This window comes from Artemia sp. Qi Xiang Cuo, chromosome 11 (assembly GCF_049724085.1).
Source record: "Artemia sp. Qi Xiang Cuo chromosome 11, ASM4972408v1, whole genome shotgun sequence".
Taxonomy (NCBI): domain Eukaryota; kingdom Metazoa; phylum Arthropoda; class Branchiopoda; order Anostraca; family Artemiidae; genus Artemia; species Artemia sp. Qi Xiang Cuo.
The window spans coordinates 13,444,891-13,469,961 of NC_142804.1; the positions used below are offsets into that span (position 1 = coordinate 13,444,891).

At 36.1% G+C, this 25,071-nt stretch overlaps 1 protein-coding gene across 1 annotated transcript in view; it reads right to left on the reverse strand.

Moving 5' to 3' along the window:
* LOC148946655 (uncharacterized) overlaps positions 1 to 25,071 on the reverse strand; it is a 146,172-nt gene that overhangs the window by 65,665 nt on the left and 55,436 nt on the right. Inside the window, exons 4-5 of the mRNA XM_089096378.1 lie at positions 24,894 to 24,965; positions 8,745 to 9,042 (exon numbers count right to left, since the gene is read on the reverse strand). Of these exons, the coding sequence (XP_088952504.1) occupies positions 8,745 to 9,042; positions 24,894 to 24,965 (370 nt within the window). The remainder of the gene's footprint in view (positions 1 to 8,744; positions 9,043 to 24,893; positions 24,966 to 25,071) is intronic.

Consider the following 25,071-nt stretch of genomic DNA (forward strand, 5'->3'; position numbering starts at 1 on the left):
CACGATTTTTTTCAGTTCAGAGCTTGGTCGACAAAAGTTAACACAAGTTGGATTTCTTCAGTCAGCTGTCAGGATTAAGGAAGCTGTTTCAGTGATTATCTGGTGGAAACAATTTTAGCTATGCTTTTTAGCTACCGGAACCTAGCAGCTCTATTCAGTCGCGGCTTTGGGCCTCCAAATCGGGGGGGGGGGGGCAAGGTATACATAGGAGTTTAAAAATACAACATAAAAGAAATTTAACATCGGATGTCAGAAAAGCTGGGGGGGGGGGGCAGCTGCGTCCCCCCTGCCCGGGCCTAGACCCACCACTGGCTCCATTACATCTACAAATGAAGAAATTCGTATTAGGCAAACTACATTCTCTTAAAGCGGTCCCATAAGCTAAATTCTCTTTAGTTCTATTTTGTATCCAGTATTTGACGAAAAAAAACGAACATGCAACAAATATTGTGAAAAAAAGAAGAATATACAAATATTTTCCCTCAGTCGCTAACGAAAGAACATCTAACCGTCTATTTGCGTGACAGATACAATTATGGGAAATTCACATCTAATATAATAATACCTTAGTTTAAGAAAAATTTTGGTAGAGGAAAGGAAAGTGAAAGAAATTTCAAGTTTAAGGAAAGTGATAGATAGTCTAAGCTCTCTTGCTATATAAATATCAGCCACAATCTCCTATGATTTTCATATAAACTCTCGAAGTTTTCTCCTTGTACAAATTCGGGATTACCAAAGTATAATCACCTACGGAACAAGTACTGACAAAACTCTCCAAAAGTGACCCCGGGTACCTCAACGCCTCTAGACGCAAAATGTTGTACTACTTAATCGCTCCGTGCCAAAGTACTTTGCTCCGGTCAATAATTATGCTAGAGCGTGATTCAGGCGACGAGTGACCGGGATAAATTGTGTAACTACGGTTTTTAGTTGCCAGGTTTGCATAAGTATGCAAAGGGTCACTTTTTTTGTGTGGAGAGGATAGGTTTTGTCAGTACTTGTTCCGTAGGTGATTATACTTTGGGGATTACAAATAACATCGGACTACCATAACTAAAACCAGTACGGCAAAACGAATGCTGGATTTTACTGCATCTATCCTCGGCATTCACTATTTAAATTTACTTAAGAATATGTGCAGTCGTTATCAAACTGACAACGCTATCTTGCTCTAAAAAACAACTACTCTTGACTTGGACTCGAATTCAGTTTGAATATCAATCTCCGAAGGGGTAATTTTATCTTTTAAAGGAAATTTGCGTCAATAAATTTTTCCATTCTTGAGGTATTGCGAAAAATACTATTTGTACTTTTGACTATTGGGGACTAAAATTTAAACTTTAACCTAAAGAATGGGGTTAACATGGGGGCGGCCCCCCTCATAAACTGAATACTTTTTGTTTGTTTTAAACTTATGGCACTTTACTTTTATTTAGAAAAAAAAATATTTATTTTCTACTCGCTTTTAATGTCACATTAATAAGAGGAGGGCTACCATCCACTCAAACCCCATAGGTCTGACTTTTGCAGAACGCTACTTTGAAAAGAATCTCATTTTGCTTATTTACTTTTGATATATAGTATAGTTTTACCAAATTCACCATCATTTCTGCAATAAGACGAGAAATTTTTGTCCCCTCAGCCTCCAAACTGCAATGTGAATCCTATATTCATCCATATAAATATTCTTCCTATTAAGAGAGTTCAGAGGTTCATTTCACCTGAGGCATCCCTCACAAGAAATTTAAAACATGGACCTAAAATACTTTCAGATAGCATCGTCCTTGCATTTTGGATAAAGTATCTTCAGTTGTTAAGTACCTTTAAGTACCTTCACTTGTCTTCAGTTTTAAGTTCACTCTTCACTTTCATTTGAAAACAACTTTTTAAATTTTATTTATAAATGGATTGGAAACCTTACATAATTAAATTTGTCTTACTGTATATGTTTTTTTCGGGGTCAATTGCCATATTAAAATATCTGCTTAATACCTCTTTGGTTTGGTTCATATTGAGAGGTAGGCCTGATTATGACAATATATTATTTATTTAGAACAAAAGAAGAGAGGAACCCAGTTTTTGAAATATGAATAGACTAGTTAAGAAATAACTAGTTAGAAATAATTGGAAATAACTCGACTAATATACTAGTAAAAGACTAGTTAGTTAATAATAGATTAGTTAGAAATAATTGCTGAATAGGAATAGAACCAGTTTAGAAATAGGAAAAGCCATTCATTTCTTAGAAGCCTGTTTGGGTGAAGAAAACTGGGGACAAATCTATGTTAAAATCAGTACATAATTTTAAAAAAATATCAGGAAAAAAAAGTCAATGGCACGAAACAAAAAACTAACAAAAACATTACACTAACATACGTCCTAGCCGAGTGGTTGGCATACTATATTTGAAGTCCTATTTTCTTCGGGGCAGGTGATAGAGTCCTGATGTAGTTGGTCAATTGGTCTGGGGGATCAGTGTGACTCTGTATTCACAGACAGAGTCGACCTAGCTCCAAACAGGTACCTGTAGAAATCTGGGGGCAAAACACGGGAAGCGTAGGATGATTTGCCACCAACCACAAATAACACTCTCAGCCGAAGGCAGTGCGTCAGGAGATTGGTACCTGCACTACGCGGTGCAACGATCTGGCTTGCAAAAAAATTAGAAAAGAAAAAAGTCTCTTTTTAAAATGTCAGTTTTTAAATGACACTTAATATTTTAAAATCTCAATCTCCATTCTACAAACTGTAAAAGGACCTTCTAGCCTACAGAGCTCTTATGGAAGCCATAGAAGTTTTTTTTTTCTTTTTATTGTCTCTTCAAAAGCATTTAATTTGTATGGACAAATATATGAACCCACATAGTGTTTAATCAGTCCCAGAATTTAATTCCGGTGATGAGATTGCGCGAAAGCGTCTCCATAACCATTCAAACAAGAAAAAGAAGAAGGAGAATATTTGGTCAATATTCATGAATATTTGAGACACAACATGAATATTCGTAGACACAACAGCAACTCTATAAGAAAATTAAAACAAATTTTCTTGTGAATTATTATCGCTTCTAATCAGCAGTTATACCAAACCAATCCTGCTCAACTCATCCTCAGGGCTATACTGTGGTGTTCTCCTCCCCATAGTATAGTGCAGACGGTTTGATATCACTCCATTTTCCCTTCTTGCTTTAGTTTTGTTTTTCTCTGTTTAAAGCTTTTTCCAATAGGCAATGTTTAGAAGTCCTCCAAAAAAAATGTCCCCCCAGATCCCAAATCAAATTCCAGTGAATGTGCCATAGTGAAAGATACCCATCTTGGCTGGTCAAGCACACTTTCTCAAAGTTCAAATGATAGCTCCAATTCGGAGAATAGGACAATGATCAGTGTAGGGGCTAATGTAACCATAACTGATGATAATGGGTTTCAAGAAGTCCTCTCTAGAAGTTCTAAAAAAAGGAAAAAAAATCTCCCCAATGAAAAGGGTTTCACCTCTCCCTGCCCAAGATTCTCCCTACAAAAACTTAGGAATCTACCTTCAAATTACTCACACCCCCCCCTTTGAAATAAAAATGATCTCTGCAATAAGAGTTGCAATTTTTAAATTACTAAAATCAATGTTCTCTCTTAACATTAACCGTGATGGATCTCTGCTAATAGCTGTAGAAGATCAGAAATCAGCAGATACAATAATTAACCTTAAATCCCTTCTGAATACCCCAATTATTGCATCTAATTGGAACCCAAAACAATCACCAACAAAAATAGTAGTTTATAATGGTCCCCCAGAGATATCTACTCAGGAGTTAAAAGAAGGCCTTTCAGATAGGGCTGGAAACACAATCCCAGTTGAGGATGTTACCCAACTTGGAAAACCCAACTCTAATGGCCTAAAAACTAGTAGATCCTTCTTATTCACACTGAAGGATAAAATTGATATCCCAGAAAAATTATTCCTATTTGGGCAAATCAAACCACACAAGGAATACAAACCTAAGCCTATTCAGTGTCAGAAGTGTTTCAAACTGGGACACACAACAAACAAAATGAAATTCTCCAAGAGTGTAGTAATTGTAAATCTTTCCATCCTAAAGAGCTGACAACTTGCAACAACACTCAGCCTACATGCAGCAATTGCAAAGGCCCACATGAATCTACAAATAAATCATTATGCCCTGCATACAAGAAAAGAGCTCTAACACTCCAAATATCAACAGAGAATGCAATCCCATACCCCTTTGCAGCAATGGAAGCAAATGCTGCCCAACAATACCAAATAAAGCCTGTAAAGAAACCAACCAAAACCCCCAAGTCAAATGCCCCCAATGCATCAAGCACCCCATATAAAACACCATCTTCTAAGCCCCCTAGCTCAAATCCCGATCAGAAGCAATCACCAAGCCAACAAGCCTCCTTACCCGGTGAGATGAGGCCAGCCTGGCCCTCCCTCCCAAGAAGAAACAAACCAGAAACACTACCAGGAATCAATCCATTAACCAACAAACAGGATGCACTACCAAAAATGCAATCCCCAAATATATGGTTATTCATTCTAAACTGTAATGCAGTTCAGGCCATGAACATACATCAACTACAGAAAACAAAAATTATTGCAGAATTGGCAAAAATTTACATCCCAGATGATATGCTCATTCAAGCAAAAAAAGATCTTGCTTTACTCTTAACAAAGCTGAACATTGATACATATTCATATGAAGAATAAATCAACAACACAACATTTATCAATACTCCAATGGAATGTAAGATCACTCACAGAAAATAAGCTAAATGAACTAACATCATTTATGAATAATAATTCAATTAATATTGCTTGCCTCCAAGAAACTCATTTAACCCAAAATCAACAAATTAAGTCTCTGGGATATACTATCCTGAGAAAGGATAGATCTTCAGAGAGAAAAGGAGGTGGTGTAGCTTTATTAGTTAATAATAATATAAAATTTTGTGGCATCAATTTTCCAGATTTTGAAAATGATGTTGATGTAACTGGTATAAGTGTTTGGCTGAATAATTTGAAAACCTACATAATAAGCTTTTATAACCCTAATGGCCAAACTACAGATGCCAAGGATTTCTTTAATTATATAAATAATTCTAATATGTTAAAAAATATCATTATTTGTGGAGATTTCAATGCCCACAGCCTTTTGTGGGGGAATAAACCCACAAATAAAGCTGGTAAATTTATTGAGCATATGACTTCAAATAATAATGAATTAGTTGTTGCTACCCCTCCAAACCTGAATACTTATTTCAACCCCAAAAGTGGCAATTTCTCCACAATTGACCTACAAATTGTGTCTTTAAATTTTTTGAACAAAATTTACATAAATAAAATTGATAGTCTATGTACAGACCACTTTGCTATAGTTTGCTCCCTAAATGAACCTGCTGAAACTTTATCTCATACATCCAAATATATCAACACTAAAGCAAATTGGTCTATTTTCCAAAATAAGCTAAATGATGAAATTACAAGTTTCACCCAAAGTTCATGCATTTCTAACACAACAGTTGACACACATGCTGAAGCATTGACATTTTTAATAATAAATACAGCTACTCATGCTATCCCCAGGACAATACCTAAGAAAACATTCCCTAAACAAATTCCTAAAGCATGGTGGACAAATGAGTGCCTAAATAAATGGAGGATAAAAAAGGCAGCTAGGACAGAATTCATAAAAAAACCAACACCTACTACATATTTAAAAAAATTACAAGCAGAATCTAATCTAAAAAGGACTATAATAGATGCTAAATATAAATACTGGAATAATTTTGCAAATAATCTCTCCAGAGAAACAAATGAGCCAATTATACATAAAGTCATAAGCCACATATGTGGTAAAAAGACTTCTACCAACACACTCATGTATGAGCTTATACATAATAATACCCATTATGACAATGATAATGAAAAGGCTAACCTATTTGCAACTCTTTTTGTTAATAAGCTAACATCAAATAATCAAAGCAAGCTGTCCACAATTCCTATAAACCCTAGTTACCAACCACGCCCAGGATCCGAGTACATAACTAATCCATTTTCAATCCAGGAATTGAATAATGCAATACATCATATTAGGTCCAAAACTAGCAGCAGCTATGACAATATACACCCTACATAGATAAAGAATCTCACACCTTCATGCAAACAAGAACTGCTAAATTGTTATAATTACGCTTGGGCATCTTCTAGGTTCCCCAATATATGGAAATGTTCGTCCCTCCTACCAATCCTAAAGAAAAATAAACCAAAAGATAACCCTGAGTCTTATAGGCCCATAATGATTACACCTGTGATGGGGAAAATAATGGAGGAAATGATTTATCACAGACTCCTCTGGTTTTTTGAGAAAAATAACATGATCCCACACAATCAAACTGAATTCAGGAAATACAACTCCTCAACAGATTTTGCTAACAAATGCAATAAATGCATCTTTCTCAAAAAATAATATCCTAGTGGCAGCTTTCCTAGATTTAGAAGGAGCTTATGACAATGTGAACCACCAAATCCTTTTAAATAAACTGGCAAACCTTGGAGTACCTCCTAAGCTAGTATCCTTTATTAAATCCTTCATAGAAGTGCGAAGTTTCATTGTTTGTGTTGGTTCAGCCTCTTCACCCCAAAAGACAATATCCAAAGGCCTACCTCAGGGAGCAGTCCTCAGTTGCCTCCTTTTTGCCCTATATCTCTGGGACATGAACCTACCCCACACGAATCTACAATATGCTGATGATCTGGTGCTATGGTCATCTGGCAACACCTTTCAGATAGCACAGTCAAATCTGCAAAAGTCACTTTTCCAGTTTGAAAAATTCTCTCAACATTCAGATTTACCCATTGCACCCACCAAGTCAAAAATAATCCAATTTCACCGGAAGAGAAACCATGTTAATGCAAAACTAACTCTAAATAAAACAACTATTCCAGAAGATAATAATATTAATTACCTAGGTCTCATGCTTGACCAAAAACTTAATTTCCACCTCCACATTTCAAACACAATAAAAAAATGTTATAGAAAAGCAAATATACTAAAAAGACTTCTTTCCACACCCTGGGGTTGTAAGGAGAAAACCTTACTCCAGTTTTATAAATCACATATAAGACCCCATATTGACTATGGGCTCATTGTCTATGGTGCATGTGCAAAGACCCAGATGCAAAAAATTGAAACAACACAAAATGATATAATACGTCTCATATTTGGTCTTAGGAAACCCACAAGCACCAAGTTTCTGCTTATGGAGAGTGGATTAACAACAATAAGGGAGAGACGTAGCTTACTCTTGATAAAACATCTTACAAAAATTGAATCAAATAGCTCACACACATTACATAATTGGTTAAGAAATCCAGCCATGTATAGAGGTATTGCAGATGAGTATGCCAATATTCAAAAGAAGTTCCCTGTACCAGCAAAGTCTATTGCACCTACTTTCCCCCAATCCCCTCCATGGAATTGGTCATTTCCCATAATAAATACTGAATTTTCAAAATGGAATAAAGATTTAACCCCCATTGCTTTTGTCCAGAAAAAATTTGCAGAACTTAATACAATTACCTATAAAAATCACTTCCAAATATTTGTTGATGGGTCAAAAATGGATGAGAAGGTTGCAAGTGGTGTTTTCCTTCCTCACCTGAAAATTGCAATGGGCGAGAGATTATTTAATAATTTATCTATAATGTCTGCTGAGTTAAATGCCATAATCATGACATTAGAACACCTTAAGCAAAACCAACCTTTGATTGAAAATTCGAATAATATTATCATCTATTCCGACTCTTTATCAAGCCTTGAGTTGCTGGCCTCAGCTCCTCAATATAAGTTGGACATTGACACTTATCATTGTCTCAGTATTATTGATAATCTTGCTTCAAGTGTCATAGTAACTTACTTTCAGTACATTCCTAGCCACTCTGGCATAAGTGGTAATCATCAGATTGATGAAATAGCAAAAAATGTTATAAATATTGACCAGCCAAGTGGGAGACCAATCCCAATTAGAGATATTTACCGATGGAGGCTATCAGATATTAATTTTAATAAGATTAATCCTATCCTTTCCCCCTTTCCCAATAAGTATCTTTCTAAAATTTATAATAGAATTCGTTCTGGAACAAATGGACTAAATTTCCTTGCATTCTCATATAAGCTTTCTAATTCAAGTGGCTCAATTCCCCTGTCCCCTCTTCGCAGGCATTGTAATATGAATAATGAAACAATTGACCATTGCCTATTTGAATGTAATATGCTGACGTCTGCACAACATACCTTGCTTTGTAAACTCTTAAAATACTTCAAACACCAAAAATTCCCACTATCAACCAAGAGCCTAGCCAACTATACCTGCACACAGAGCATAGAAATCGACATCTATCAACTTATATTTGAACTCCTAGAGTCAAAAGATCTGCTGAAAGATCTGAATATATCTAATAAATATGAGGCAATCAAGCCAGTAGCTCTGTAGCCCACAGAGTGAAGCAAAAGGAAAAGGGCTAAATAGTTTTACTGAAAAGCCCGCTTGCTGTTAAATAGAAGAAGAGAAGAAGGATTTGACCCATATTATGGAAAAATACAGCTAAAAAAAAAAATTAGACGAAGTCTAAATTTTTGCTAACTCAAAAATATCAAAACAGAGGAATAAGGATAACTTGTCATTCTCTAATTTTTGTCTTTTTTTAACTTTATGGGATGGGTTGATGCCACTAACCTGGTTGGTATAACAAGATCAGCTGTACGGTCTAATTTATAGGCCTTTTGGATAGCACTGGATCCTTCAACGTTTGTCACGCCGGGCATTCCTCCTTGAAGTAGTCCCATATCAAGCCTGAACTGACGAATAAAATCAAAAGCTTGTAGGTCATCTTCCCCTGGTCTGTAGTCTGCACAAGGACCATTGAAGTCATATACATTTGGGTCTGGTATTCTTGGAGGCACTGCTGGAAACCTTGGTCTTTCAGTAACAGGTGGTGGGGCAGGTCGAGAAGTTGTTGATAGAGGAGGGGGCTCTAAAATAGAAGCAAGTCGTCAATGGAATCTAAGGCCGAAACACATTTAAAATATATAACAGTTGGAGTTCGATTAGGCTTCGTCGAAGTTAAAATATAAAATAATGTTTATCATGATTTATGGGATACTTTCTTAGTGATATCGTGTTTTTCAGCATTTTTCAGCTACGAGATTTGTGCTATATATTCAATTTATTAAACAGCTACTCACACTATCTTAATATTAAACACCCTAATGAAAAATTTTTCAGGCTGTGAGTCAATGCTGCTTCAGCCAATTAAGTACTTTACTTACTACATGTAATATTCGCTACTCAGCCCCCCCCCACCACCACAAATGATGTCTTTATTTAAAATGTAATCCTTTTTTACTTCTGTTAAATGTGTCTCTATGTTCCTGAACCTACTACATCCAGAGGGTAAGCTTTTTCTATTTACTATTTAAAACAGAAAACCGATGAAGAAAAAACGAGGCTCAGTTTCATGTCTGAGAAAAGAAAAATACAAAGAACGCCATCTATCTTTACTCAGTAACATTTATGATGGTGAGTTTAAAATGCTAATAATAGCGTTAATTGTATTTTTTCTCTCTCTCTAGATCTATTTCCTTAACTGTGCTTTACATCTAGCTAGAGATAAAATAACCGCTTTTGCAAAAAAGTACACTATTAGCATAATCACTACAGAAGTACTGTAATCATTAAGTATTATATCGTCTGATATGATAGACATAAAAAAAACTATTAATGTTTTGAACCATAATTGCTTCAGAATATACCTTAAAATCTTTTGGGAACCGAAATTAGAAAACTGCTGTCCTGATTTATAGATCCAAAAAGGGACGATCCGGGTACCAGAGAACCAGCTTTAGTTTCACCCACTCTCGAGCTAAAGTAAAAAATAAAAGTTATATATTTTTGACGATTTCACAATCAGTGCCATTTCGCTAAGGAAATCAAAAAGCAATATGTACTAACTGCATCAAATTAAAATTTTCAGCACATGTTGAGGAGAATGATGAACTAAATCAAAAGAAACTATTCGCATCCAGGTCGTTAACAAGGCATATCTGTAATATCCCAGGAACGACAAGAGATTTTAAATTGAAACTTTCAGGGCATATTGAAGGGGATATTGGACTAATTCAAAAGGCACAATGTACATCCAGGTTTTCAAAAGAGCGTATCTGCAAAATCTCCAGAACGGCATATGGAATTAATGTGAAACTTTCTGGGCATGTTGATGAGGATGTTGAAATGAATCAAGGAAAACTATGTGTATCCATGTTGTCCAAAGGGAATATCGCCAATATTTCATGAAACTTTCAGGGTATATTAAACTAAATCAAAAAAAATATGTGCATTCAGGTTGCTAAGCGAGGAAATCTACAATATCTTAGGAACAGCGCATTTTCGGTTTAATGGAGCTCTTTAATTTTATTTGGAAAACTTGTTTTGTGGAATAAGTTGCTTTAAATTAATACATTATGCAATGTATATATTACTTTAAACATTAAACTTTGTTAGTTCTATCCAGTAACCTCAGTTATAAAGGTGATTTTTTTTCTATTTTTTGTTCCTGTACAGACAAATAAAACACATTTCTCCAATTATAAATTGTTTTCAGCAAAGCACAAATACTGGTCTGGATTCAGAAGGATTAGGGGCATTAGCCCTATTCCTATTTGTGGGAATTTCTGTTAATTTTAAGTTTTACTTGATTATTCATTGTAATTTATCTTTTTTTTTGGGTCTCATTTATTCACTGAGAATCATTTATGTTCGCTTTAAGTTTGAATTATTATTTGACGTTATTTCTACTCGTCTTTAGCTTAATATAGCTCTTTAATTTTCCCTGGAAAACTTCTTTTTTGAAAGTTTTTTTTTAATTAATATTAATAAGAAGAGAGAATCGGTTGCACATCAACGTGGATTTAAATTTTCCTCCATTTCATGTGGCATGAGCAATTTGCTAACTTGATAAATATGTCTGAGCAAGATTTCTGCCATTTCTTTTATGACGCTCTTTGTGACGTGACTTTCAAAGGGATTTAGTGGGGTCAGTTGGTATGTGGGGCAGGAGTATTCACTCCCTAATCTTTCTGCCCCTAACCCTAGTCTTAGAAAAAATATCGGGTTTTTTTTTGGGGGGGGGGGGATTTTCATTGAAAAATGTCAGGTTTTGGTATTTACCTTGAAAAAATTTAAAAAGGGACAAATTTTCCCCTTCATAGATTCAAAAAAATACACCCACCCCCAAAAAACATCAATTAACGTCACCAAAGGGAGTACCATGCCTACCACAAAGAAAGGTCATTTAGGCTCTAAATTCAGATTTGAAAGGCTTGGGCGTAACGGAGAACGTGGAATAAATAAACAAGGAATATTTTCACCCTTAAAATGCAAAAAATAGCGCAAATATTTTGACCGATATATAAATTTAGCTTCCGTCAGCAGAGTAGGGATAAAAAACTTAGAATAGAATAAAATACACAACAAAACAAAAATTTTAATTTCACAAAAATTGAAATTAAAATTTTCAATTTTCCTTAATCAATATAAATGTCGCAACTAGCATCGTCATTTTAATCACCATCATTGTCTGAGGTCATAATCATCATTACTGATACCGACATCGTCAGTGATGATATCAGTTATGTCTTCCCCATTCATTTTATATTGAAATAATGAGGTTTACGGCACTGGGTTTCAATGTTTATGTGTATATAGTTTGGTGTATGCTCTATGTTTCATGTGTGCATAGGTGCCTTAAATTTTAAAAAAATTTGTGAGATGTCCATTATGCAAATGTGAATGAGGTGATGATCCCTCACCTTCACTTTTCTAAATTTAGAGGAAGGTGTTTGTATAAATGGGGCAATATGACGACTGCTGATTGGATAGTAGTTATCCTCTAGAAACGAGTAGAAATGCATCAGAAGATACGATACGAACAAGACGACAGCCAATCAGAGGAATAGAATCCGTGTACGAACAAGATCACGTGCCTCTTTCTAGGTCAATCACCAGTTAGAAATACTAACGGGATAACAAGGTGACATCAGACCAGATTTCTTTTGAATTTACGTAATTTCTGTTTGACATAATTTCTCCATGAGACATGCTTATAAATTTTAAATAAAGTTTATAATTGGATTGGATAGTAGTTATCCTCTAGAAACGGTTGGGTTTAAAGAGAGACGCAAGGCTTTAAAGAGAGAACTGCAAAAGAGGGCTGACAAATGAACTTGGATATTGAATAAATGAATAAACATTCAATTTACAATGTATTTTTATCCAAGTTGTTAGCAAGAATCTTGTCAGAATTTGAAGTATCTGAAACTTTGCCAGGCTGCGAAGTAATTTACATGTCTGAGTTTCTGTCATAGAAAATACTTAATGTAAGAAAAATACTTAGAATCAGACTCAGTGAGATGGCTATGGCTATTCATACCAATGTTTCTGTGTTAGAATGGCTCACCAAAAATCAGAGGAAAAGTTATACGAGCACAAACAAAGCTTTTGAAAATATATGATTATTACATCCTTTTTGACGGTACAATCACAACTGGCTCCAAAAGGTCTCATGCAAGCTTTCAGAGGAGGTAGTTTGAATCAAGAAAGGCATTCACAAAAGACTTTTTCGTCAATGGGATAGCCTACTGACAAAACCTTCTTAAACCTTTTTTGTAATACTTTATTTTATTCTTATATTTACGATTATAATAGGAAATCACATATTTGAACAATTTCACAACCAAGAAAAAATGTAGATGTTTTAAACACGGCATGGCAAAAGTTCCTTACATAAAACATACTCCCAGATGAACGTTTAGATAAGTTATTCAATAATTCACTCATTCTAAGTTCTCTATTCACTCATTTCTCAGTGAATAGATGAAACTTTTAATTCCGAATTTTTAGGTCTTCGTACTTCGCTGTGCACATTTTATTCGACATTATATTTTTATGTTTTCCACATTTTATTTTTATTGTCTGGTTAGTATTAAGGACAGCGGAGTGGAGGCCTAGGCTGAATTATTTGCATTATTTTCTGCTTTTCAGTGGCAAAAATTTTTCCACTTTTATTTGTTCTATATTTTTTTTTTACGGAAACAAACAATTTTTGGCAATTATACTGGAATCTGGTTATCATAAACTTCCAATTAAAAGCTTATACTGCTCCAAATCATATGACTTTGGTGTTTCTATCGCTGAATCCGCGTACAACCTCCGTGCAACTCAAACCCTATCTAACCCAATCCTATTAAACTTACCCCAAATCAATTTTCCCATGCAACTCAACCCCCAATTAACTCAACGGCCAGCCAACTCAACCCCGAATTAACTCAACGGTAATACAATTCAACCCTCATTCGACTCAGCCCTATTCATTAAATTTGCTGGGGTTGATCACATGTAAAGGAAATATGCAAGTAAAAAAAAAGTAGTACCTTTAGATTCCTTGTTTTCCTCCTTTCAAATATCATGGTCACTTTCCTTGCAACGCACCAGCTCCCCTTGATGGCCTGCATTGCAAGAAAAGCGACTATGATATTTGGGAAAACATGAAATATGGAGGCTAATGGTTCTACTTTATTTTATTGGCAAGTTTTATTTAAATGTGGTCAGTCACAGCTAATTTACAACCTAATTTATTAAACCTGTACTATTTTTAGTTGTTTAGCATGCTTCCTTAAAGTGTGGTCAATCACAGCTAGTTTCCAACCTAATTAATTAAACCAAACCTGTTTTGGGGGTTGAATTGAATTGGGGTTGATTTGCATGGGGGTTGGATTGAATACGTTTAAGTTAAAAGGGGGCTGAGTTGAATAAGCGTTGGAATTAAGACGGGGGTTGAGTTAAACTGGGGCTAATTTAAACGGGGTTGAGTTGAAGGGGGTTTGAGTTGAACCAAGGTTTAAATAAATGTATGCAGGGTGGAATCACCCAGAACCTTGAAAAAGTATAATTATGGTGCTGTTTCTTGAACTTCTAGAAAATGCCTTTTTTGCTATAGACCCATTTTGAGAGGCAAAAAATGGCACTGAATGATAGGTCAGAAATGTCTGTATTTTCTTATCGTAGCACCTTGAGAATTTCAGTCCCACATTGATGAAAACGATGACAGAGGAAAATTCACAACTAACATATCTGATAAAAGCAGGTGATAGCTTTCAAAGAGTTCGTGGTAACGAACTGTAAGTAAGGAGCGACCCGGCTCAATAGTAACCGAAACTCTAAAAAACAAGTATTTATACCGATAGATACATCAAAAGAATCAGATTTTAATGCTGATTTCAAATATATAAGTTTCATCAAGTTTAGTCATACCAATCAAAAATTACGTGCCTGAGAAAATTTGGCTTATTTTTGAAAAAAGGGGGAAAGGCCCTCTAAAAGTTTTAGAACCTTAATGAAAATTATATTAGGTTCAGCGTATTAAAAAACTTTACGCTAAATGCTTCAAGCTCCAATCTGCAAAAATGTGGAATTTTGTATTTTTTGCCACAAGAAAGATCACGGATGCGTGTTTATTTGTTTTTTTTTTCCAGGGGTGAGAATATCGTGGGAGGGCTCATTGGAACGGAAATTGGAAGTTCTAGTGCGCTTTTTAAGTGACTAAAGAAATGGAGGGCAACTAGCCCCCCTCCTACGATCATTTTTCCCCAAAGTCACCCGGTCAAAACTTTGAGATAGCCATTTTGTTCAGCATGGTCGAAAATACGATAAATATGTCTTTTAGGATGACTTAATCCCCGAAGTCCCTGGGGGGGAGGGCTGAAAGTTATGAACTTTACCCAATGTTAACAAATAGTATTGATTATTGGGAAGTATACAGACGTTTTCAGGGGGGATTTTTTCTGGTATTGGGGGGGGGGTCGCGGGTTATGTGGGAGGATCTTTCGATGGAGGAAATTCTTATGGGGGAAGGGACATTGCTATGAAGGGGGTGCCGAATTTCCCAGCATTATTTTAAAAAAAGATCAGAAATTAAATTTAAAAAAAACAAGTTTTTCAACTGAAAGTAAGGAGCAACATCAAAACTTAAAACGAACAGAAAATTTTACGTATATGATTGGGTTCGACCCCTAGTCAATACCTCGCTCTTTAAGCCAAATATTTTTTAGTACTTTCATAACGGCTATTTATTCTAATTAACGGCCTTTGTGATTAAGGGGTCATTTTTAAAGAATTGGAACGAAATTCGAACTTTAGCGTAAAGAACAAGGTATTGACCAGGGGGTGAACCCACTAATATACGTATTAAAAATATATGAATATAGAATTTCGTTACGTAAATTAATTCGTGAGTTACGTATATTCATTATTAATAAATACGTTCGTAAATAAAATTAAACAACTTTCTAGAAAGCCATTTAACCAAATAAAAGTAAAATTAATATGCAAATTTTGTTTTAATTATTCATGTACGGTGAGCCAAAATCAATACCTGCATTAATTCAAAACTTTCCAAAATTAAATAAAAGAACAAGTTTTTTTAACTGAAAGTAAGGAGCGACGTTAAAATTTAAAACGAACAGAAATTATTCCGTATATGAAAGGGGCTGTCCCCTCCTCAATGCCTCGCTCTTTACGCTAAAGTTTTACTTTCTCACAACTCTATTTTTTTAAACAATAATAAAAATTTAGCGTAAAGAGCGAGGCGTTGAGGAGGGGACACCCCCTTTCATATACGGAATAATTTCTGTTCGTTTTAAGTTTTAACGTCGCTCCTAACTTTCAGTTACAAAAACGAGTTTTTTTATTTAATCATAGGCAGCGCGATAGCGCTGCCTAAGTAAAGAACGATGTGGGCACAAAGTATTACTTATTTTTTTCTTCTTTCTCCATACTCGGGCCCTTCGTATCAAAGGAGTTGTCACAGAAACATCGAAAAGGGCTCATTCAATTGGAAATTGGAGTGGCTAGTGCCCTTTTTAATAATCGAAAGTGATTGGAGGGCAACTAGCATCCCCCCAAGCCCATCGTCCCCCAAACACATCCAATCAAAATTTTGAGATAGCCATTTTGTTCAGCGTAGTTGATTTCCAAATAGAAAATATTTTTTTGAGGAGAACACTCCCCCAACCTTCGGGGCAAGGGTTTTAAGTTATGCCTTGGGGGCATATAAGGTTTTTATAGAAGACGTTGTCGTAGAAACTTCAAAAAAAGTTCATTCAATTGGATATTCAAAGGGCTAGTGCCCTTTTTAACAGTCGAAAGTGATTGGAGGGAAACTAGCCCTCCCCCCTCAAACCCATCATTCCCCAAAAAACATCCAATTAAAATTTTGAGACAGCCATTTTGTTCAACGTAGTTGATTTCCAGATAGAAAATACGTTTTTGAGGAGGACACTCCCCCAAAACCCTCGGGAAAAGGGTTTTAAGTTATGCCCTGAGGGCATATAAGAACAATGTTGGTAAAATGTATTATTTATTACTTTTTTCCTTTAAAGACGGGCACATTGTATCAAAGAGGTTGTCGTAGGAAATTCGAAAAGGCCTCATTCAATTGGAAATTGGAGTGGTTTGTGCCCTTTTTAATAATCAAAAGTGACTGGAATGCAACTAACTCACCTTCCGCTTCCACCATCTCCCGAAATAAATTCAATCAAAATTCGGAGATTACCATTATGTTCAACGTAGTTGATTTCCAGATAAAAATTATGTTTTTAGGAGGACACTCCCCCAAAGCCTTCACTTCAGGGCAAGAGTTATAAGTTATGCCCTGGGGATACATAAGGTTTTCAAAGAAGGCGTTCTAAAAATATAAGAAAATGCTCATTCGATTGAAAATCCAAAGGGCTAGTGCCCTGTTTAATAGTCATAAGTGATTTGAGGGCAACTAGTCCCCCTCTCTCGCCTACATTTTCCCCAAATACATCCAATCAAAATTCTTAGATTACTATTTTGTTCATTGTTGTGGATTTCCAGATAGAGATTATGTTTTTAAGGAGGACACTCCCCCAGAGCCCTCAGGGCAAGAGTTGCAAGTTATGCCCTGGGGGTATATAAGGTTTTTATAGAACGCGTCGTCGTAGAAACTTCAAAAAAGGGCTCGATCGATTGAAAATTGAAATGGCTAGTGCCCTTTTTAATAGTCGAAAGTGATTGGAAGGCAACTAACACCCCTTCCACGCCCACCATTTCCCCAAAGACATCCAATCAAAATTTTTAGATAGCCATTTTGTTCCACGCAGTTTAAAGTTAAAGAAATTATAACTTTGAGCATGACACTCCCCCCAGAGTCTTCGGGACAAGGGTTAAAAGTTATGCGCTAGGGGCATATAAGGTTTTTATTGAAATCTTTGTCATAGAAACTTGAAAAAGGGATCATTCGATTGGAAATTCAAAGGGCCAGTGCCTTTTTTAATAGTCAAAAGTGGTTTGAGGGCAACTAACCCCCCTCTCACGCCCACCTTTTCCCCAAAAACATCCAATCAAAATTTTTATATAGCAATTTTATTCAATGTAGTTGAAAGTTTTTGAAATTAGGTCTTTATGGATGACAACCCATCCCCAAATAAACCCTCAGGGCAAGGGTTGTAAGTTATGCCCTGGGAGCATGTAAGGTTTTTATAGAAAGCGATGTTGTAGAAACTCCAAAAAGGGCTCATTCAATTGGAAACTGTAAAGGCTTTTGCCGTTTTAATAGTCGAAAGTGATTGAAGGGCAACTAACCCCCTCTCACGCCTACCATTTTCCCAAACACATCCAATCAAAATTTTTAGATATCCATTTTGTTCAACGTAATTGAATGTTTTGGAAATTAGGTCTTTTAGGATGATAACCCCATCAGAGCCCTCAGTGCAAGGGTTGTAAGTTATGCCCTGGGGGCATATAAGGTTTATATAGAAAGTTGTTGTCGAAATTTCAAAAGGGACTCATTTGATTGGAAATTGAAAGTGCTTTTTTTAATAGTCGAAAGTGAGTGGAGAGTAATTAACCCCCCTCGAACGCCCACCATATCCCTAACACATTCAATCGAAGTTTAGAGATAGCCATTTTGTTCAACGTAGTTGAAAGTTCTGGAAATTACGTATTTAAGGATGGCAGACCCCTCCTCAGGGCAAAGGCTGTAAGTTATGCTCTGGGGGCATATAAGGTTTTTAATGATAGAGTTGTCGTATAAACTTCAAAATGGGCTCATTCAATTGGAAATTGAGAGGGCTAGTGCCATTTTTAATAGTTGAAAGTGATTAGAGGGTAACTAACCCCCCTCATACGCCGACCATTCCCCCAAACATATCCAATCAAAATTTTTGGATAGCCATTTTGTTCAGAGTAGGTGATTTCCAGATAGAAAATATGTTTTTGAGGAGGACACTCCCCCACAACCCTCGGGGTAGGGTTTCAAGTTATGCCCTGGGGGCATATAAGGTTTTTATAGAAGTTGTTGTTGCAGAAACTTCAAAAATGCTCATTCGATTCGAAATTCAAAGGGCTAGTATCCTTTTTAATAGTCTAAAGTGATTGGAGGGTAACTAGCCCCCCTCCCCACGATCATCATTCCCCCTAACACATCCAATAAAAATTTTTAGATAGCCATTTTGTTCAGCGTAGTTGATTTCCAGATGGAAAATATGTTTTTGAGGAGCAAACTCCCCTACAACCCTCAAGGCAAGGGTTCTAAGATATCCCCTGAGGGCATATAAGAATGATGTTGGTACAATGTATCATTTATTATTTTTTCCTTTAGAGCAGGGCACTCCGTATTGAAGAAGTTGTTGTAGAAACTTCGAAAAGGGCTCATTCAACTGGAAATTGGAGTGGGTTGCGCCCTTTTTAATAGTCGAAAGTGATTGGAAGGTAAATAACACCCCTTCCACGCCCACAATTTCCCGAAACGCATCCAATCAAAATTTTGAGATAGCCATTTTGTTCAGCGTTGTTGATTTCCAGATAGAAATTATTTTTTTGAGGAGGACACTCCCCCACAACCTTCAGGGCAAGGGTTGTAAGTTATGCCCTGTATGCATATAAGGTTCTTATAGAAGGAGTTGTCGTAGAAACTTCAAAAAAAGGCTCATTCGATTGTAAAATTCAAACGGCTAATACCCTTTTTGATAGTTGAAAGTGATTGGAGGGCAACTAACCCTCCTCTCACGCCCACCTTTTCCCAAATACATCCAATCAAAATTTATTATAGGAGGACACCCCAAAACAGCCTTCAGGACAAGGGTTGTAAGTTATGCCCTGGGGGCATATAAGGTTTTTATAGAAGGCGTTGTCGTATAAACTTCAAAAAAGGCTCATTCGATTGTAAAATTCAAAGGGCTAGTACTCTTTTTAATAGTCGAAAGTGATTGGAGGGCAACTAACCCCCCTCTCACGCCCAATTTTTCCCCAAACACATCCAATCACATTTTGAGACAGCCATTTTATTCGACGTAGTTTTAAGTTCTGAAAATTAGGTCTTTGAGGATGACAACCCCCTCACAGCCCTCAGGATAAGGTTTGTAAGTTATGCCCCCTCAAAGCCCTCAGGACAAGGGTTGTAAGTTATGCCCTGGGGGCATATAAGGTTTCTATAGAACGCGTTGTCGTAGAAACTTCAAAAAGGGCTCAATCGATTGGAAATTGAAATGGCTAGTGCACTTTTTAATAGTCGAAAGTGATTGCAGGGCAACTGACCCCCATCTCACACCCAACGTTTCCCCAAACACATCCAATCAAAATTTTGATATAGCCATTCGGTTCAACATAGTTGAAAGTTCTGAAAATTATGTCTTTGAGGATGAACCCCCCCTCCTCAGGGCAAGGGTTGTAATTTATGCCTTGAGGGCAAATAAGGAGCAATTAACCCCCCTCTCACACCCACTATTTCCCCAAACACATCCAATCAAAATTTTTAATAGCCATTTTGTTCAGCGTAGTTGATTTCCAGATGGAAATTTTTTTAGGAGGACACCCCAAAACAGCCTTCAGGGCAAGGGTTGTATATGCCCTGGGTGCATATAAGGTTTTTATAGAAGGCGTTGTCGTATAAACTTCAAAAAAGGCTCATTCGATTGTAAAATTCAAAGGGCTAGTGCCCTCTTTAATAGACGAAAGTGATTGGAGGGCAACTAACCCCCCTCTCACGCCCACCTTTTCCCCAAACACATCCAATCACATTTTGAGATAGCCATTTTATTGAACGTAGTTTTAAGTTCTGAAAATTAGGTTTTTGAGGATGACAACCCCTTCACAACCCTCTGAACAAGGGTTGTAAGTTATGTCCTGGGGGCATATAAAGTTTTTATAGAAAGTGTTGTCATAGAAACTTCAAAAAGGGCTTATTCGATTAAAAATTGAAATGGCTAGTGCCCTTTTTAACAGTCGAAAGGAATTAGAAGGCAACTAACACCTCTTCCATGCCCACCATTTCCCAAAACACATCCAATCAAAATTTTGAGATAGCCATTTTGTTCCACGCAGTTAAAGTTCAGGAAATTATACCTTTGAGCAGGACACTCCCACCACAGTCTTCAGGACAAGGGTTATAAGTTATGCCCTAGGGGTATGTAAGTCTTTATTGAAATATTAGTCGTAGAAACTTGAAAAAGGGCTCATTCGATTGTAAATTCAAAGGTCTAGTGCCCTTTTTAATAGTCGAAAGGGATTTGAGGGCAACTAGCCCCCCATTTTCGCCCACCATGTCCCCAAACACATCCAATCAAAATTTTTAGATAGCCATTTTGTTCAGTGTTGTGGATTTCTAGATAGAAATTATGTTTTTGAGGAGGCCACTCCCTCACAGTCCTCAGGGCAAGGGTTGTAACTTATGCTCTGGGGGCATATAAGGTTAGAATAGAACGCGTCGTCGTAAAAACTTCAAAAAGGGCTCATTCGATTGGAAATTGAAATGGCTAGTGTCCAATTTAAAAGTCGAAAGTGATTGGAAGGTAACTAACACCCCTTCCACTCCCACCATTTCCCCAAACACATCCAATCAAAATTTTTAGATGGCCATTTTATTCAGCGTAGTTGAAAGTTTTTGAAATTAGGTCTTTACGGATGAAAACCCAACCACCCCCCCCCCACCCCCCCCAAACCCTCAGGGCAAGGGTTATAAGTTATGCCTTGGGAGCATGTAAGGTTTTTATAGAAAGCGATGTTGTAAAAACATCAAAAAGGGCTCATTCAATTGAAAATTGAAAGGGCTAGTGCCCTTTTGATAGTCGAAAGCCCCCACAGCCTTCAGGGCAAGGGTTGTAAGTTAGGCCCTGGGGGCATATAAGCTTTTTATAGAAATCTTTGTCGTAGAAACTTCAAAAAGGGCTCATTCGATTGGAAATCCACTGGGCTAGTACTCTTTTTAATAGTCAAAAGTGATTGGGGGGCAATAAACCCCCCTCTCACGCCCACCATTTCCCCAAACACATTCAATCACATTTTAGAGATAGTCATTTTGTTCAACGTAGGTGAAAGTTTTGGAAATTATATATATAAGGATGACAAATCCCCCAGAGCCCCGAAGGCAAAGGTTGTAAGTTATGCCCTGGGGGCATATAAGGTTTTTAATGAAAGCGTTTTCATAAAAACTTCAAAAGGGGCTAATTCAATTGGAAATTGAGAGGGCTAGTGCCCTTTTTAATAGTTGAAAGGGATTGGAGGGTAACTGATCCCCCTCTCACGCCCACCACTCCCCCAAACACATCCAATCAAAATTTTCAGATAGCACATTTTTTTCAAATAGAAAGGGATGACGCCCTTTCTAATAGTCGAATGTGATTGGAGGGAAATTAATCCTCCTCCCATGCCCACCCTCCCATTTGACTTTATGTTTAAAAATTAAATGTTGCCATAAGATTAAATCAAAATGCACTGTGTTAATGCTAATTCCCAATAAGGCATCTCAGCAGTATCCCAAGAACGACTGTGGGTATTATATTCAAACTTTCGGGGCTACTTCTGCTCTTTCAATTTAACCAAATCAAAAGAGCTCAAGTTAATCCAAGTTATCAAAGAAAGTAAACATATTTTTTTTACGAAGTTTATGAGGATTTCTATTTCAGGTCAACTAGAGAAGATATGAAGCTAAATTAAACAGTACAATTTCTGTGCACATTTTTAAAAGGGTGTATTTTGTTAAATATTGCTGAAAATTTTTCTCCAGCATACAAATAGCAGGCCAAACTATAAATTTATAAAAAACGAAAAGATTTAAAGTATTATTTTCTTTTTCTCTGAAAAGACTATGTCAATATAAAACAAACAGAAATTAATTAAAAAAAACTTTCCACCAAATAAGTTTTTCAAAGGAAAGTAAAGAACTCCATTAAGCAAAAAATGAGCACAAATAAAGTAAAATAATCTTCCAAACGTAAAACTACCACAAATCACCATCAATAAATAAATGAAACCCAAAACGAACAGAAATTACAATAAATAACCGAGTCAAACTCAAAACAAGTAAAAATTAAGATGAGTTGGGCTGACAACCCCAATGCCTTCCCAAGGCCAGAACATAATTTGCACTTTACTGAAAAAAATACAAATGAATTTGCATAGTCGGTTTAATATACATATACTAAAATTTAGTAATCACAATGTTAATATTATTTGATTTATTAAAGTTATAAAAGTAAAAACATTTATATTTTTTTACGTTACGTACGTTACGTACGTTATATTTTTCTACTGTTTACGTCATTGTGCTTGCTCCAATTCAAGGCCGATGCATAGTCTGCTGAAACAGAGTTTGTCTGCAATTAAATAAAAAAAAAACAAGTTTTTTTTAACTGAAAGTAAGAAACAACGTTAAAACTTAAAACGAACAGAAATTATTCCGTATATGAAAGGGACTGTCCCCTCCTCAACGCCTCACTCTTTACGCTAAAGTTTTTTAATGTTTAAAAAATAGATTTGTGAGAAAGTCAAACCTTAGCGTAAAGAGCGAGGCGTTGAGGAGGGGACAGCTTTAAACATTAAACATTAAACTTTAAACATTAAAGTTTTTTAATGTTTAAAAATAGAGTTGTGAGAAAGTCAAACTTTAGCATAAAGAGCGAGGCGTTGAGGAGGGGACAATCCCTTTCATATACGGAATAATTTCTGTTCGTTTTAAGTTTTCACGTCGTTCCTTACTTTCGGTTAGAAAACTTGTTATTTTTATTTAATTTTTGAACGTTTTTGAATTAATGCAAGTTTTGATCTTGGCTCACCGTACATGAATAATTAAAACAAAATTTGCATATTAATTTTACTTTTATTTGGTTAAATGGCTTTCTTGGAACTAGTTTAATTTTATTTACAAATGTTTTTATCAGTAATAAATATACGTAACTTACGAATTAACTTACGTAACGAACTTCTATATTCATATATTTTTAATACGTACATTAGGGGGTTTGCTCCCTAGTCAATACCTTGCTCTTTAAGCTAAAGTTCGAATTTTGTTCCAACTCTTTAAAAATGACCCAACTCTTTAGTTAATTAGTATAAATAGCTCTTATGAAAGTACTAAAAAATATTTGGCTTAAAGAGCGAGGTATTGACTAGGGGGTGAACCCAATCATAAATGTAATATTTTCTGTTCGTTTTAAGTTTTTATGTTGCTGCTGTTGCAGTTGAAACACTTGTTTTTTTATATTTAATTTCTGATCTTTTTTTAATTAATGCTAGGAAATCCGGCGTCCCCTTCATAGCAATGTCCCTTCCCCCATGAAAACTTCCTTCATGGAAAGATCCTCCCACATAACCCCCGACCCATCCCCCCCACTACCAGAAAAAATTCCCCCTGAAAACGTCTGTATACTTCGCAATAACTAATACTATATGTTAACATTGGGTAAAGTTCATAACTTTTAGCCCTCCCCCCGAGAACTTCGGGGGAGGGGGATTAAGTCATCCTAAAAGACATACTTATCATATTTTCGAACATGCTGAACAAAATGGTTATCTCAAAATTTTGATCGGGTGACTTTGGGCAAAAAATGAGCGTGGGATGGGGCCTAGTTGCCCTCCATTTTTTGGTCAGTTAAAACGGGCACTAGAACTTTTAATTTCCATTCCAATGAGCCCTCCCATGATATCCTAGGGCCACTGGGTCAATACGATCACCCCTGGAAAAAAAAACACGCATCCGTGATCTTTCTTCTGGCAAAAAATGCAAAATTCCACATTTTTGTAGATAGGAGCTTGAAACCTCTACAGTAGGGTTCTCTGATACGCTGAATATGATGGTGGGATTTTCATTAAGGTTCTTTAACTTTTAGGGGGTCTTAACTTTTGATGGGTAAGACTAAACTGATGAAACTTACATATTTGAAATCAGCATTAAAATCTGATTCTTTTGATGTATCTATTGGTATCAAAATACCGTTTTCTAGAGTTTCAGTTACCATTGAGCTGGGTCGCTCCTTACTTACAGTTTGTTACCACGAACTGTTTGATATCGAAACTGACATGTGATACACTACATTCAAACTTGTTTTTAATCATTTAATCTATAAAGTAGGAAATCTTCTAAGTTTCTTATACTTGTTACTACTTTTTTTATATTATAGTTAAAGTGGATCAAAAAATATTGAAGTCAGGCTTGTTCACTATTCTCAAATAGGAAGTTGCGTAGAACCAATAGCGGAGGCGCAGAATTTCTTTTTGTTTTAATAAGAAATGCTAAATTCGACCCAAGTAATTTCTTTTGAGTATGCTCAGCGAGAATTTCCATCTAGATCTGGTCTTGGAAATTAATGGTCTAATGTAATGGTCTAATGTCTCGTGTGTTTTCGTTTCTCGTTCTGTATATCGTAGCTGTCTCCTTTAATAAAGGGAGTGGTCAATTTGGCAACCGTAAAGAATGGCAGAGCCCCTGTATACAATTATTTCTATAAGGGAGTAAATTAGTCGTATAATCCTTACCTGTAATTTCTTCTTCAATATCTTCTTCTATTACTCCTGAAGGACTTAAGTCCCCCCTTCTTGGTCCTCCATCTACAAAATACAAATAATCAATCAGGATAAGCAATCAAAGAAACTAGATTTAAAGTTACAAATTTATTTCGAGGAATTTTTCTGGATATTCAAAACTTATTTGGTG